At 43.4% G+C, this 16,397-nt stretch overlaps 1 protein-coding gene across 4 annotated transcripts in view; it reads right to left on the bottom strand.

Annotated features, from left to right (window-relative positions):
- gria3b (glutamate receptor, ionotropic, AMPA 3b) overlaps positions 1-16,397 on the bottom strand; it is a 420,593-nt gene that overhangs the window by 294,071 nt on the left and 110,125 nt on the right. Inside the window, exon 1 of one of the 4 annotated variants that reach the window (XM_061901990.1) lies at positions 5,211-5,346. The exons of the other annotated variants lie outside the window; for them this stretch is intronic. Within the exon in view, the coding sequence (XP_061757974.1) occupies positions 5,211-5,280 (70 nt within the window). The 5' untranslated portion in view covers positions 5,281-5,346. Of the gene's footprint in view, positions 1-5,210; positions 5,347-16,397 lie in introns of those variants that run through there. 4 annotated transcript variants of the gene reach the window in all.

Below are 16,397 nucleotides of genomic sequence, written 5' to 3' on the forward strand. Positions count from 1 at the left end.
TGTGAACTCACTATGTTCTCTGCTGGCTGTACATATCCTACTAAATAAGACCTACACTGTTTCAATGTCCACATTTCTCTGTTGATGCAATTGTTGATGACTGAAGTACTGATATCAACCAAAGCTCCTCATCCCACCCCCCGGATTGTAAATGTAAATAATTCAATGTACATACTATGATGATTAACTTGTGTGATGACTGTATTATGTTGATAGTATATATTTGTACCATGAATTGATTAACGTGGACCCCGACTTAAACAAGTTGAAAAACTTATTCGGGTGTTACCATTTAGTGGTCAATTGTACGAAATATGTACTGTACTGTGCAATCTACTAATAAAAGTATCAATCAATCAATTAATCAAGCGGGGGTGTATATTGTAGCGTCCCGGAAGAGTTAGTGATGCAAGGGGCTCTGGGTATTTGTCCGGTTGTGTTTATGTTGTGTTACGGTGCGAAATGTTTTTGTCATTCTTGTTTGCTGTGGGTTCACAGTGTGGCGCATATTTATAACAGTGTTAACCTTGTTTATACGGCCACCCTCAGTGTGACCTGTATGGCTGTTGACCAAGTATGCCTTGCATACACTTGTGTGTGTGTGTGTATGAGCCGCATATATTATGTGAGTGGGCCGGCACGCTGTTTTTAATGGAAGAAAAGCGAACGTGGCGACATGTAGAGAACGGCAATAGCAGTGCTTTTACGGGCCGCCCCCAATATTATTGTCCGGGTGGAAATCGGGAGAGGCACTGAACTTCAGGAGTCTCCCAGGAAAATTACGAGGGTTGACGAGTATGAGTATTAGCGGTAAATGTGGTGTTACAGCGCCAGGCCGGCTATAATGTTCATTTGATATTGCCTCAAGGGCCAAATGAAATTACACGGCGGGCCAAATTTGGCCCGCGGGCCAGAGTTTGACACCCTCGTATTAGAAGATCATTTTGCTTAGTTCAAGTAAATCCATCCATCCATTTTCTAACGCTTATTCCCTTTCGGAGTCGCGGGGGGCGCTGGCGCCTATCTCAGCTACAATCGGGCGGAAGGCGGTGTACAACCTGGACAATTCGCCACCTCATCGCAGGGCCAACACAGATAGACAGACAACATTCACACTCACATTCACACACTAGGGCCAATTTAGTGTTGCCAATCAACCTATCCCCAGGTGCATGTCTTTGGAGGTGGGAGGAAGCCGGAGTACCCAAAGGGAACCCACGCATTCACGGGGAGAACATGCAAACTCCACACAGAAAGATCCCGAGCCTGGATTTGAACCCAGGACTGCAGGACCTTCGTATTGTGAGGCAGACGCACTAACCCCTCTGCCACCGTGAAGCCCAGTACAAGTAAAATACCACTCATTTTTATACATATATATATATTTTTTTGTTTTTGAACACTGACTTTTTGCAGTGTGTGTACTGGTTTCTTTAAAAATAGGGAGAAATCACATGTTTGGTGAAAAAATTCAGATTACCATGTCCCCTCCCCTCTCAGTAAGCTGTGGAGTCCCTCAGGGGAGTATACTAGGACCTTTACTGTTCCTAATATACGTGAACTACATGCCATCAGCATGTCACTGTGAATTGTTCCTGTTTGCGGATGACTCGGCCCTGCTGGTATCCGGCAAGGACAAGTCACAGGTGGAACAAATCCTCAGTGCTGAACTCCTCAATATTGGCACCTGGCTCGCTGACAACAAGCTATCCATACACTTAGGTAAAACGGAATCCATCCTATTTGGGTCCCATATCAAACGTAAGAAGGTCAGTGACTTCACTATAAAAGTGGGTGACATTGTTATCACCAGGAAGGATGAGATCACCTACCTAGGTTCCATTCTAGAGGCCAATCTTTCCTGTGATAAAATGGCAACCAAGGTGATCAAAAAGGTCAACCAAAGAACGAGATTCCTTTACAGAATCTCCTCTCTGGTCAACAAAAGCACCTTGAGGATTCTAGCGGGAACTCTCATTCAACCCTTCTTCGATTACGCTTGCACCTCCTGGTACCCCAGCACCTCCAAAACCCTCAAATCTAGACTCCAAACATCCCAGAATAAGCTAATCCGGTTACTTTTAGACCTCCACCCCAGATCACACCTCAATCCAACCCACTTCTCCAAAGTGGGCTGGCTCAGGGTGGAGGACAGAGTAAAACAACTTGCACTGAGCCTAGTCTATAAAATCCACTACACCTCCTTGATACCGAAGTACATGTCAAACTACTTCCTTAACGTAAATGACCGTCATAACCACAACACCAGGGGGAGCTCCACAAACCACGTTAAACCCAGATTCCGATCTAACAAAGGTCTTAACTCATTCTCTTTCTATGCCACATCAATGTGGAATGCACTCCCAACAGGTATAAAAGTAAGTGCATCTCTATATTCCTTCAAAAGCGCTCTAAAACAACACCTCCAGGCAACTTCAACACTTTACTAATACCCTCCTCCATTCACATCCCATCTCCCCAGATTATAAACAACTCAAATGTACTTCTAATGTATATACTTGTTCTTATGCTATGTGAACTCACTATGTTCTCTGCTGGCTGTACATATCCTACTAAATAAGACCTACACTGTTTCAATGTCCACATTTCTCTGTTGATGCAATTGTTGATGACTGAAGTTCTGATATCAACCAAAGCTCAGATTGTAAATAATGTAAATAATTCAATGTACATACTATGATGATTAACTTGTGTGATGACTGTATTATGTTGATAGTATATATTTGTACCATGAATTGATTAACGTGGACCCCGACTTAAACAAGTTGAAAAACTTATTGGGGTGTTACCATTTAGTGGTCAATTGTACGGAATATGTACTGAACTGTGCAATCTACTAATAAAAGTATCAATCAATCAATCAATCGAAAAAGTAGGCTGGATATTAATTTTGTGTTGTATGCAAAATCCTGCGAATTGCATCTCTTTTGTCTTTTCACTGTTCAGGCCCAAAACGGCTGTGACAAATCAGTTCGCGCTTCTTCTCAGTCACATTTTTTTTTTTCTCCACCAACAATATTTATGGTGCTCTCCGTGCTCCGCTATCCCCCAGAGTTCATTCAACTATGCTCCGTCTTCCCTTTCCCCCCCCCATCTGTGGCCCTCCCCTTGCCCTCTTGGTGATCGTGTCCCGCACTTGCGAGATTGCCTGGTAAGCAATCCCAAAGGGAATCAACGCCTCCCGAGTCCATCTTCTGGTGACAGTTATTGTCACCTTCAAGGTCTTAAGTGTCGTGCTTTGTTTGACAACAGAGCAGCAAAGAGGGCTGCGTGCGGGTCAAACAAACCTTTCTGCCACCATGAACCTGTGGTCATTTTCTACAAACCCCGTTTCCATAGGAGTTGGGAAATTGTGTTAGATGTAAATATAAACGGAATACAATGATTTGCAAATCATTGTATTCTGTTTCTCTTTAAGAAGGGGGACCGGAGGGTGTGTTCCAACTATCGTGGGATCACACTCCTCAGCCTTCCCGGTAAGGTTTATTCAGGTGTACTGGAGAGGAGGCTACGCCGGATTGTCGAACCTCGGATTCAAGAGGAACAGTGTGGTTTTCGTCCTGGTCGTGGAATTGTGGACCAGCTCTGTACTCTCTTCAGGGTTCTTGAGGGTGCATGGGAGTTTGCCCAACCAGTCTACATGTGCTTTGTGGACTTGGAGAAGGCATTCGACCGTGTCCCTCGGGAAGTCCTGTGGGGAGTGCTCAGAGACTCCCTTATTGTGGCGGTCCGCTCCCTGTATGATCAGTGTCAGAGCTTGGTCCGCATTGCTGGCAGTAAGTCGGACACGTTTCCAGTGAGGGTTGGACTCCGCCAAGGCTGTCCTTTGTCACCGATTCTGTTCATAACTTTTATGGACAGAATTTCTAGGCGCAGCCAAGGCATTGAGGGGTTCCGGTTTGGTGGCCGCAGGATTAGGTCTCTGCTCTTTGCAGATGATGTGGTTCTGATGGTTTCATCTGGCCGGGATATTCAGCTCTCACTGGATCGGTTCGCAGCCGAGTGTGAAGCGACCGGAATGAGAATCAGCACCTCCAAGTCCGAGTCCATGGTTCTCGCCCGGAAAAGGGTGGAGTGCCATCTCCGGGTTGGGGAGGAGACCCTGCCCCAAGTGGAGGAGTTCAAGTACCTAGGAGTCTTGTTCACGAGTGAGGGAAGAGTGGATCATGAGATCGACAGGCGGATCGGTGCGGCGTCTTCAGTAATGCGGACGTTGTATCGATCCGTTGTGGTGAAGAAGGAGCTGAGCCAGAAGGCAAAGCTCTCAATTTACCGGCCGATCTACGTTCCCATCCTCACCTATGGTCATGAGCTTTGGGTCATGACCAAAAGGATAAGATCACGGGTACAAGCGGCCGAAATGAGTTTCCTCCGCCGTGTGGCGGGTCTCTCCCTTAGAGATAGGGTGAGAAGCTCTGTCATCCGGGAGGAACTCAAAGTAAAGCCGCTGCTCCTCCACATGGAGAGGAGCCAGATGAGGTGGTTCGGGCATCTGGTCAGAATGCCACCCGAACGCCTCCCTAGGGAGGTGTTTAGTGCATGTCCAACCGGTAGGAGGCCACGGGGAAGACCCAGGACACGTTGGGAAGGCTATGTCTCCCGGCTGGCCTGGGAACGCCTCGGGATCCCCCGGGAAGAGCTAGACGAAGTGGCTGGGGAGAGGGAAGTCTGGGTTTCCCTGCTTAGGCTGTTGCCCCCGCGACCCGACCTCGGATAAGCGGAAGATGATGGATGGATGGATGGATGGGTTGCCCCCTGTGATTTTCGTGTGGGGCACTGAAATTTTGTAGGGGGTTAGCAAGTATGAGTATAAGCGGTGAATGCGGTGTTACAGCAACACCGCCGCTGCATAGTACCGGCGGGCCAGCTCTAATGTTAATTTGATATTGCCTCAAGGGCCAAATGAAAATACACGGCGGGCCAAATTTGGCCCCCGGGCCAGAGTTTGACACCCATGCTTTAAACGTTTCCATGTGCTTTAAACAATTTGCTTTTAACTGGTCAAACACAGTATGAAATCAAGGCTCAAAAGGTCAATGCAGTAATGCAGTGGTTCAATTTGAACCCCAGCAGTTCAAACAAACAAATGAAAAAATCCAGTAAGCAAATTAACAAGCTTGCAGGTACAAGTTAAAATTAACAAACAAAGCCTTTTGATCATCATTAAATGAAAAAGCATATTCACCGACCATTGGTGTGTTTGGAGAAACTTGTTGAGTGGAAATTGCGGTTGTGGCTGCTTGCTGCTGTTCTTTCCATGTTGGGTGAATGAGTGACTGAACCTCATTCATTTTCAGGTGCTTTCAATTAATATGTTACCTTGGCATTCTGGGAATTGTAGTTTACCAATGAATTTGACCATGGAGGGCATGGATTACTGACTTCTGAGTTTTAACTCCACAGCCATTATGATGTGTAGTATTATGCACTTATGGATGGTTTACTAGTTTCTTTCTTTCTTTCTTTCTTTATTTATTTATTTCGGCAATCTTCACATAGAGCAAAGAACAACAACAAAAAAAGAAAAAAAAAAACACTCATTTGAGCAATGATTGAGCCGAAAGGGCGTAGGTTGAAGCAACGCTTATACAAAACAAGAATAAGGTTCAAAATATATAAAATCTAAAACATGCTAAACTTACATTACTTTTTTTTTAAACAATATATAAGCAACATATATGTAGCACACGTCTCATATACACAGTTTAACATTTAAATCAAATATATACATTTGTACACTTATATATATATATATATATATATATATATATATATATATATATATATATATATATATATATATATATATGTAGGTGTGGGAAAAATCACAAGACTACTTCATCTCTACAGATCTGTTTCATGAGGGGTTCCCTCAATCATCAGGAGATTTTAATGGAAGCATTCACATACAATGGTTTGTATAGAGCACAGAGTGGGTGGGTACAGGCAGGCGTAGGGTGTGGTGATTGGCTCATGTGTTACCTAGGAGGTGTTTCCGTCTATGGCGGCATGTTGAAATGATTTCACTGCGCTTGTTGAGGGATGATAGATCTGGATGATATATAATAAACAGTTTCTCTTTTAAGCATAGGTTGCATCTTTTATTACCACTGTTGTAAGGTGTACCCACCCACTCTGTGCTCTATATAAACCATTGTATGTGAATGCTTCCATTAAAATCTCCTGATGATTGAGGGAACCCCTCATGAAACAGATCTGTAGAGATGAAGTAGTCTTGTGATTTTTCCCACACCTACATATTGCGCTCTACCACGGTATCGAGCACTATTCTCCGGATAATCCAATCAAGACATATATATATATATATATATATATATATATATATATATATATTATATATACACAATTTATTTAAATTCCATATAAAGTAGTAATATATACATTTTAATATAACCTATATGTATAATTATGAAATCATAAATTGTATTTTTATACATACTGTATTATATATTGTTGTCTTTCTATGGTAGTCTAATTATTGAAAAATTGATGTGAAACGCTGTTGGTATAGTACCGTTATCATGTCAGTTAGGGTCTGTTCACAGAGATCCAGCCTGCCCTGCACTAAACGCAGAACACCCGTTGTGCAAAGGGCTTTCTGATCCACGTGGGGGTGTTTTGCATAAAGAAATGTATGTCAGATATAAATTATTTAACAACAATGTGCTTCATATAAGAGGTCGCCCCAGACGTATTCTTGGTCACGTCATGCAGCTGTCACTGTAAGAATATGGGGTCAGGTTTTCTCTCATTGACTTCTTGTGCCCCTTGTGGCTCGCGTCATTTGTGCTTGTGTTGCAAAGCAGGAGGTATTGTGTTCAAAATCCCTGTCGTATTTAAAATTGCAAAAAGGCTTGTCAGTTTATATTTTAATGTTGGTCAAATTCAGCATGTTAATAACAAAGGGGGACTGTCACAAAATTGTGCTGATTGTCAAATATGTTTGATAATATAACACGTGATTGCTCTGCATCAAGGAAAGTTTTTGTTGTACTAGAATTTCATTGTGTTGCTCTAGGTTAGGGATGTTCGAACTACGGCCCGCGGGCCAAGTGTGGCTCGCCAACGTCATCAAATTGGCCCGCAAGACATCATGAAATGAATAAGGAATCTTACCACATTTTAAAATTGTGACAATTTAGACGCTTCGGTTCTGTCACTATTGTTGACAGCATGAGGTTTTCCAGGAATTATGTCTTAAATGGGATTATGCGCAGTATTTACTTATGTGATCCAAAGCAAACAACCTTCCCTAGTCATGAAGCGTTAGAAAAAGAAAAATTCCAACCAACAAAAAAACAGACATGGTCACTAAACTTTGTGGTTATTATACAAATGTTTATTCACCATAGAAAAAAATAAATGTACACCCATTTATACCCGTTACAAAGCATGATGGGAAAATGCAAAACACTTTCCACACTTATGCATGCTTTCTGCTTGATTCAAAAACCTTTAAGGGAGAAAGTAAACAAGGTCGGAGTCGAACATTCATGCACTCTTAGTATCCAATTATGTTAATTATATTATATCCATCCATTCATATAATTGGAGTACGTTCAAGTTACTCAAAGCACTTTGACACTATTTCTATATTCACCCATTCACACTTGATGGTGGGAGCTGCCATGCAAGGCCCTAACCACGACCCATCAGAAGCAAGGGTGAAGTGTCTTGCTCAAGAACACAACTGACGTGACTAGGATGGTGGAAGCCAGGGATCGAACCAGGAACCCTCAGGTTTCTGGCATGGTTGCTCTTCCATATAAATAGAAATATAAATATATACATATGTATATATCCATCCATCCATTTTCTACCGCATGTATGTATATATATGTATGTATGTATATATATATATATATATATATATATATATATATATATATATATATATATATATATATATATATATATATATATATATATATATATATATATATATATATATATATATATACATATATATATATATATACAGTATGTTAGGGCTGTCAAGCTATTTTTTAAAATCTGGTTATCACACTCTAATTCTGTGATTAATCATGAATAATTACAGGTTATTATTTGCTTGCATGAATAAAATGTTCTTTAAAAAATACCGTATTATCAGAACACATATACAACTTTTTAGTTAGAATGTCCTACGGCCTCGTTTTCCAAATGTTTTACTGACCTACAAGTCATTGATTTGACAGAAAGTACAATATAAAATAAGAGCATATTTTTTTTGGTCTTAAACAGATATATTTCCTGCTTAGCTTTATACAAATAAACATTCTTTTTTAACAGGGGTATGTCCTGCTTAAATAAATTCATTGTGCAGCTTTGTGAACAGAGCAGGTCTCCAACTTTCAAAAGAGAGGTGAGATATTTGTTTCACTAATAGGACTTGGCAACGTTTCAGTTGTGCTTTATTTATGAAGGAGATCTACTCTCAGTGAGATTATTGTCTTTATGAAATATGATGTAATTTGTCCATTAAATAAAAGCATCAAACACATTCATGTCTCATTAAAGTGGAATAAACGACACGGTCTCCTACCAAAAGGGTGCAAACTGGATGTGTAATATCCTCATTGAATAACAATGTGTGCTGGAACTCAGACCGACTGCACTCAGTAACCAAACAAACATGATGAATGCAACCATAGACAGCATCAATCCATCCATCCATTTTCTACCGCTTATTCCCTTTGGGGTCGCGGGGGGCGCTGGTGCCTATCTCAGCTACAATCGGGCGGAAAAAATGGGACCCTTTACCTCCATGCTTGGTACTCAGCATCAAGGGTTGGAATTGAGGGTTAAATCACCATAAATGATTCCCGGGCGCGGCCTCGCTGCTGCCCACTGCTCCTCTCACGTTCCAGGAGGTGAACAAGGGGATGGGTCAAATGCGGAGGACAGATTTCACCACACCTAGTGTGTGTGTGTGACATTCATTGGTACTTTAACTTAACTTTAACTTATATTCCAAGTTTTATAAACTTAATTTAATTATCTGCTGCACTGACAAGACGTCTGCTCGGTGCCTGTTGGCGAATGAGGCGAAAACTGCCGAGTCAAAACTGGCGCGTGACGTTTTCAGGTTGCACTAACCCGAAAACAAAATAATCGGCTTCTGTTGGCCGCTTACTTAATAAACACACCGGAAAAAGTGTGTTTTCGACAGCTCAATATGGAAACATATACTTTTAAATCTAAATATCCATCCATCCATCCATTTTCTACCGCTTATTCCCTTTCGGGGTCGCGGGGGGCGCTGGCGCCTATCTCAGCTACAATCGGGCATTGAAACATTTATTTTTTAAGGTACATCTGGCAACCCGATTTAAGTAGCATTCATGCTAGCGGCGCCTTCCTCGCTTTGAGATGCAATTTTGAACTTGATGTGCGCCGACGATAAGAGAATGTGTCGCTGCATTACTCACAGGTGAAGTGTACCTATGATGAAAATTACAGACCTCTGTCATCATTTTAAGTGGGAGAACTTGCACAATCGGTGGCTGACTAAATACTTTTTTGCCCCACTGTACCTATGTATATATATATATATATATATATATATATATATATATATATATATAAATAATTATACATATAGATATAAATAAATATATATATATACAGTATATATATATATATATATATATATATATATATATATATATATATATATATATATATATATATACATATATATATATATTTATATATATGTATATATATCCATCCATCCATCTTCTTCCGCTTAGCCGAGGTCGAGTCGCGGGGGCAACAACCTAAGCAGGGAAACCCAGACTTCCCTCTCCCCAGCCACTTCGTCTAGCTCTTCCCGGGGGACCCCGAGGCGTTCCCAGGCCAGCCGGGAGACATAGTCTTCCCAAAGTGTCCTGGGTCTTCCCCGTGGCCTCCTACCGGTTGGACGTGCCCTAAACACCTCCCTAGGGAGGCGTTCGGGTGGCATCCTGACCAGATGCCCGAACCACCTCATCTGGCTCCTCTCGATGTGAAGGAGCAGCGGCTTTACTTTGAGTTCCTCCCGGATGGCAGAGCTTCTCACCCTATCTCTAAGGGAGAGCCCCGCCACACGGCGGAGGAAACTCATTTCGGCCGCTTGTACCCGTGATCTTATCCTTTCGGTCATGACCCAAAGCTCATGACCATAGGTGAGGATGGGAACGTAGATCGACCGGTAAATTGAGAGCTTTGCCTTCCGGCTCAGCTCCTTCTTCACCACAACGGATCGGTACAACGTCCGCATTACTGTTTCATGAGGGGTTCCCTCAATCATCAGGAGATTGAGGGAACCCCTCATGAAACAGTTCTGTAGAGATTAAGTAGTCTTGTGATTTTTTCCCACACCTACATATATATATATATATATATATATATATATATAAAAATATGGTCCCCAGCACCATATTTATATGGTGCTGGGATAAAAGTGATTTCACCCTTTTAAAGTTCTTCTTGGAACACACATTTTTGACCTCGGTACTTGTCAAATCCTAGTATGGCCATGTAATGGCAAAGAAGGACAAAGCACATTTATATATAGCTTACAAATCATTCACAAGGCAATTTAAGGTGCTGTGCAGAAAATTACAAGAAGGCAAAACTAAAAAAAAAAAAAAAAAAAGCATAATTCAATCTGATAACTTGAAATAAACTTATTCTAAAACCTATCATTATTAAAATCCTAGGGTGTAGCCCTAAAACACTTTCAGTTGTCATATGCACTATTAGCTTGGATTTGTACATTGTCAACCCTGAAGCCTGTCTTACATCTTTAAGAATACTTTTCTAGATTTAAGGAGCATACAGCTGAAATGCAGCCTCACTATGTTTTGTCCTGACTCCTGGCACTAGCAGGAGTCCACTCCCTGGGGTTCTCAGAGCCGGAGATTGTTCTTTTGGCTCTGACATTTCGAAAATGTACTTTGCCACAGGACCATGAGAAGACTTGTACTTAAGCAGAGCGATTAAGCTCTGCACTAATAAGGTACATGTCCTGGTTCCGGTCAGGACTCGAGCAGCAGTGTTTTGGATGCACTGCATCTGCAGCTCTTTTCGAGAGCCCAGTGGGAAAACCATTAAAGTAGTCTAACCTGCTGGAGGAAGGCATGGATTAGTCTTCCTAAGTCTGCTTGATTTTCAGATGGTAAAAAGCTGTTGATGTTATTGACTTAATGCGATTAATGAGGCAATGGCGATGCTTTGCATAGATTATGTTTTATAGACCATCTTTAGAGCTTCCACATGAGTCTACTGACAGATATAAAGTTAGAACTATATCCTACTTTTTTTTTTTAGAAATGGCAACAGCAGAATCTGGCATGCATGTGCATGTGCGAGCCAGTCTGCCCCACAACAACAGGACAGAGAAAAAGAAGGAACTTATTGACTACAACTTTGGACCACAACTGAATAAAAATGCCGGACTCGCGCAAAGCTCTTTGAGTAAACCTTTACCATATATGGAGATATCCGCTGTCGTAACTAGAGAAAAATACATCACTTAGGTCTCAACTTCAAAATGACTTGTTTGGAAGCAAGTTTGAAAAAAGGCAAGATTGTTTAATACAGAGGTGTCAAACTCCATCTAGTTTAGGGGCCACATGGAGGAAAATGTATTCACACAATTGGGCTACAATGGCAAAATCATGGCGTGATCACTTAAAAATAAAGAAAACTCCAGGTTGTTTTTCTTGTTATACTTTGGCCAAAAATAAAACAAGCACATTATGAAAAGGTACCATCCATCCATCCATCTTTTTCCGCTTATCACACTTAGTGTGTGTGTGACAATCATTGGTACTTTAACTTTTTAACTTTAACTTTATCCGAGGTCGGGTCGCGGGGGCAGCAGCCTAAACAAGGAAGCCCAGACGTCCCTCCCCCCAAACACTTCGTATGTCCCGGCAAGAAATCTGCGTTCAAAAGACTCCGGCTTATTAGTGATTCCTAGAGCCCAAAAAAAGTCTGCGGGCTATAGAGCGTTTTCCGTTCGGGCTCCAGTACTCTGGAATGCCCTTCCGGTAACAGTTTGAGATGCTACCTCAGTAGAAGCATTTAAGTCTCACCTTAAAACTCATCTGTATACTCTAGCCTTTAAATAGACCTCCTTTTTAGACCAGTTGATCTGCCGCTTCTTTTCTTTCTCCTATGTCCCCCCCTCCCTTGTGGAGGGGGTCCGGTCCGATGACCATGGATGAAGTACTGGCTGTCCAGAGTCGAGACCCAGGACGGACCGCTCGTCGGGACCCAGGATGGACCGCTCGCCTGTATCGGTTGGGGACATCTCTACGCTGCTGATACGCCTCCGCTTGAGATGGTTTCCTGTGGACGGGACTCTCGCTGCTGTCTTGGATCCGCTTGAACTGAACTCTCGCGGCTGTGTTGGAGCCACTATGGATTGAACTTTCACAGTATCATGTTAGACCCGCTCGACATCCATTGCTTTCGGTCCCCTAGAGGGGGTGGGGTTGCCCACATCTGAGGTCCTCTCCAAGGTTTCTCATAGTCAGCATTGTCACTGGCGTCCCACTGGATGTGAATTCTCCCTGCCCACTGGGTGTGAGTTTTCCTTGCCCTTTTGTGGGTTCTTCCGAGGATGTTGTAGTCGTAATGGTTTGTACAGTCCTTTGAGACATTTTTGATTTGGGGCTATGTAAATAAACATTGATTGATTGATTGATTCCTCGGGACAAATCACTTCAAGTTTGTTGAAAAATCTGCGAAAATTGGTGTAGTTTCAAAAACACAGTGAGCTTAGGCTTTGTCTCAGTGTATCTACAGAGCCAGGATTTAAATCAACCTGGGATTGAACGAAAAACTATTCTATATAAACTGTTCTAGGTATCAAATACCTCCTTTGTCATGTCCACGTGTCAATCCAGTGCTAAGTCAAAAAAACGTAAGAAAAGGAAGTAAAAACTATTAAATTCACTTCTCTCGTGTTTGACAGAGACATTTTGGAGAGTGCCAAATGACGATTATGTTCAAAGCAGAAGACTTAAAACGGCGGGTTTTAAGTTGCATGTGAGCCACAGTCCTCCTTAACTGTGAACCTCTTGCTTGGCCCCGGTTGCTTGCCTAACATAATTGCTATTGTGACATCCAGTGGACAAATTTAGAACAGCAGTTGATCAAACAAGAAAGTTTGATCATATTACGTCGATAATGGCTCACCTGCACTGGATTCCTGTGCACTTAAGATGCAACTACCATGAATTGATTAACGTGGACCCTGACTTAAACACGTTGAAAAACTTATTGGGGTGTTACCATTTAGTGGTCAGTTGTACAGAATATGGACTGAACTGTACAATCTACTAATAAAAGTTTCAATCAATCAATCAATCAATCAACATTTTAAGGTTTTAGTACTTCCTGTAAAGGGGGGCGTGCGGAATGGGGTGTGTAAGGACCAGCATTGAGGCACAGCTAGTAGGTGATTGGATTGCCCAGCTGGGATTTTTATCCAATAACCTGTCATGCTTATGAGCAGCAGCCGGGGACACGTCACACGAGTGGAGTTGGAGTTGCAGCCAGATGCTACGCGCATGTGCCCGAGACTTCGACGGCAAGAGGGAGAGCAGCAGAAGGACTGAAAATTTGCTGAGCACAGTGCTGACCCGGCGCGTGTATACTCAGATATAAAACATTGTTAAACTAGACTACCAAGCTTCCGTGAGGAAGGAGAACCCACAAGAGGGGAAACCTCCAAACTTACGTATGCAATACTTATCTTGCCGATTGTATTGTACTATATGTCCCGGCAAGAAATCTGCGTTCCAAAAACTCTGGCTTATTAGTGATTCCCAGAGCCTGTTAGAATAATTATGTATATATTATCATCATGGGCCGTTACTATAAAGTATTCTCAATTTGTGTTGAAGGGTTTTTTCTGTATTTGTGCAGAGCTAGCAATCTGAGAGATTGCTTGCCTTTTCTTTTCCGTGAGTGTTCTGTTCAGATACCGCCTGCTGACTGCCAAGGCCAAACTTTGTGTTCTGGGACCAGCACAAGAACAGACTGGGCGATAGCACCAAGTGTCAACATATTTGCAATTTTGTATTATCATATCTTGTGGAGTCCACTCCCTCCTTTTCCCTTAGTCACAATGATGTAATAAAGATTTCCTTAATAAATACAGGAGGCACGCGGGCTGTGCTTTAGAACGTTGTTTGGATCTGTAACTAGAGTACAGCCCAAAACACGTGTCTCCTCATGAGCTCTATTGAACCTTGTGTCTGCTTGGTTCCTTGGTTCTTGTCCGATTAATAGATGTCACCAGTGTTTGAACCTGACAGAGCCCCAAAACAGTCTGTGGGCTATAGAGCGTTTTCTATTCGGGTTCCAGTACTCTGGAATGTCCTCCTAGTATCAGTTAGAGATGCTACCTCAGTAGAAGCATTTAAGTCCCATCTTAAAACTCATTTGCATACACTAGTCTTTATATGGACCCCACTTTTAGACCATTTGATCTGCCGTCTCTTTTCTGCTCTGCACCCCTCTCCTGCGTGGAGAGGATATAAATGGGTTGTACTTGTATAGCACTTTTCTACCTTCAAGGTACTCAAAGCGCTTTGACACTACTTCCACATTTACCCATTCACACACACATTCACACACTGATGGAGGGAGCTGCCATGCAAGGCGCCAACCAGCACCCATCAGGAGCAAGGGTGAAGTGTCTTGCTCAGGACACAACGGACATGACGAGGTTGGTTCTAGGTGGGATTTGAACCAGTGACCCTCGGGTTGCGCACGGCCACTCTCCCACTGCGCCACGCCGTCCCTTAATCAGGTGACCTCTGATGAAGCGTTGCGCTAGCTGTTCAAAGTCGAGACCCGGGGTTGACCACTCATCTGTGCATCAGTTGGGGACGACTGCGCTGCTGACTAGTCCCCACTCAAAGTGATCCCCCTGCTGGGCCCACTATGGACTGGACTCTCGCACTATTAACTAGATCCATTTGACGTCCATTGCACCGTTTGCCCAAGGGCAGGGTAACCACATCTGCGGTCCCCTCCAAGGTTTCTCATTGCATGCCATCGGGTTGAGTTTTTTCTTGGCCGAGGATGCGGTTGTGGCTTGTGCAGCCCTTTGAGACATTCCTGATTTAGGGTTATGTAAGTGAAGTGAAGTGAAGTGAATTATATTTATATAGCGCTTTTTCTCTAGTGACTCAAAGCGCTTTACATAGTGAAACCCAATATCTAAGTTACACTCAAACCAAGTACCTAGGAGTCTTGTTCACGAGTGAGGGAAGAGTGGATCGTGAGATCGACAGGCGGATCGGTGCGGCGTCTTCAGTAATGCGGACGTTGTACCGATCCGTTGTGGTGAAGAAGGAGCTGAGCCGGAAGGCAAAGCTCTCAATTTACCGGTCGATCTACGTTCCCATCCTCACCTATGGTCATGAGCTTTGGGTCATGACCGAAAGGATAAGATCACGGGTACAAGCGGCCCAAATGAGTTTCCTCCGCCGTATGGCGGGTCTCTCCCTTAGAGATAGGGTGAGAAGCTCTGCCATCCGGGAGGAACTCAAAGTAAAGCCGCTGCTCCTCCACATCGAGAGGAGCCAGATGAGGTGGTTCGGGCATCTGGTCAGGATGCCACCCGAACGCCTCCCTAGGGAGGTGTTTAGGGCACGTCCAACCGGTAGGAGGCCACGGGGAAGACCCAGGACACGTTGGGAAGACTATGTCTCCCGGCTGGCCTGGGAACGCCTCGGGATCCCCCGGGAAGAGCTAGACGAAGTGGCTGGGGAGAGGGAAGTCTGGGTTTCCCTGCTTAGGCTGTTGCCCCCGCGACCCGACCTCGGATAAGCGGAAGATGATGGATGGATGGCATTCAAACCAGCGTGGGTGGCACTGGGAGCAGGTGGGTAAAGTGTCTCGCCCAAGGACACAACGGCAGTGACTAGGATGGCAGAAGTGGGAATTGAACCTGCAACCCTCAAGTTGCTGGCACGGCCACTCTACCAACCGAGCTAAACCACCCCAAGTCAACTTTGATTGATGTCTGCATCACAATACAAAGGTCCTGGGTTCGATCCTGTGCTCGGGATCTTTCTGTGTGGAGTTTGCATGTTCTCCCCGTGAATGCGTGGGTTCCCTCCCTTCCTCCCACTTCCAAAGACATGCACCTGGGGATAGGTTGATTGGCAACACTAAATTGGCCCTAGTGTGTGAATGTGAGTGTGAATGTTGTCTGTCTATCTGTGTTGGCCCTGCGATGAGGTGGCGACTTGTCCAGGGTGTACCCCGCCTACCGCCCGAATGCAGCGGATATAGGCTCTCGTGAAGAAAAAAATAAATAAATTAGCTAATATTTATACTTG

This window comes from Nerophis ophidion, linkage group LG05, assembly GCF_033978795.1.
Source record: "Nerophis ophidion isolate RoL-2023_Sa linkage group LG05, RoL_Noph_v1.0, whole genome shotgun sequence".
NCBI classification, from domain to species: domain Eukaryota; kingdom Metazoa; phylum Chordata; class Actinopteri; order Syngnathiformes; family Syngnathidae; genus Nerophis; species Nerophis ophidion.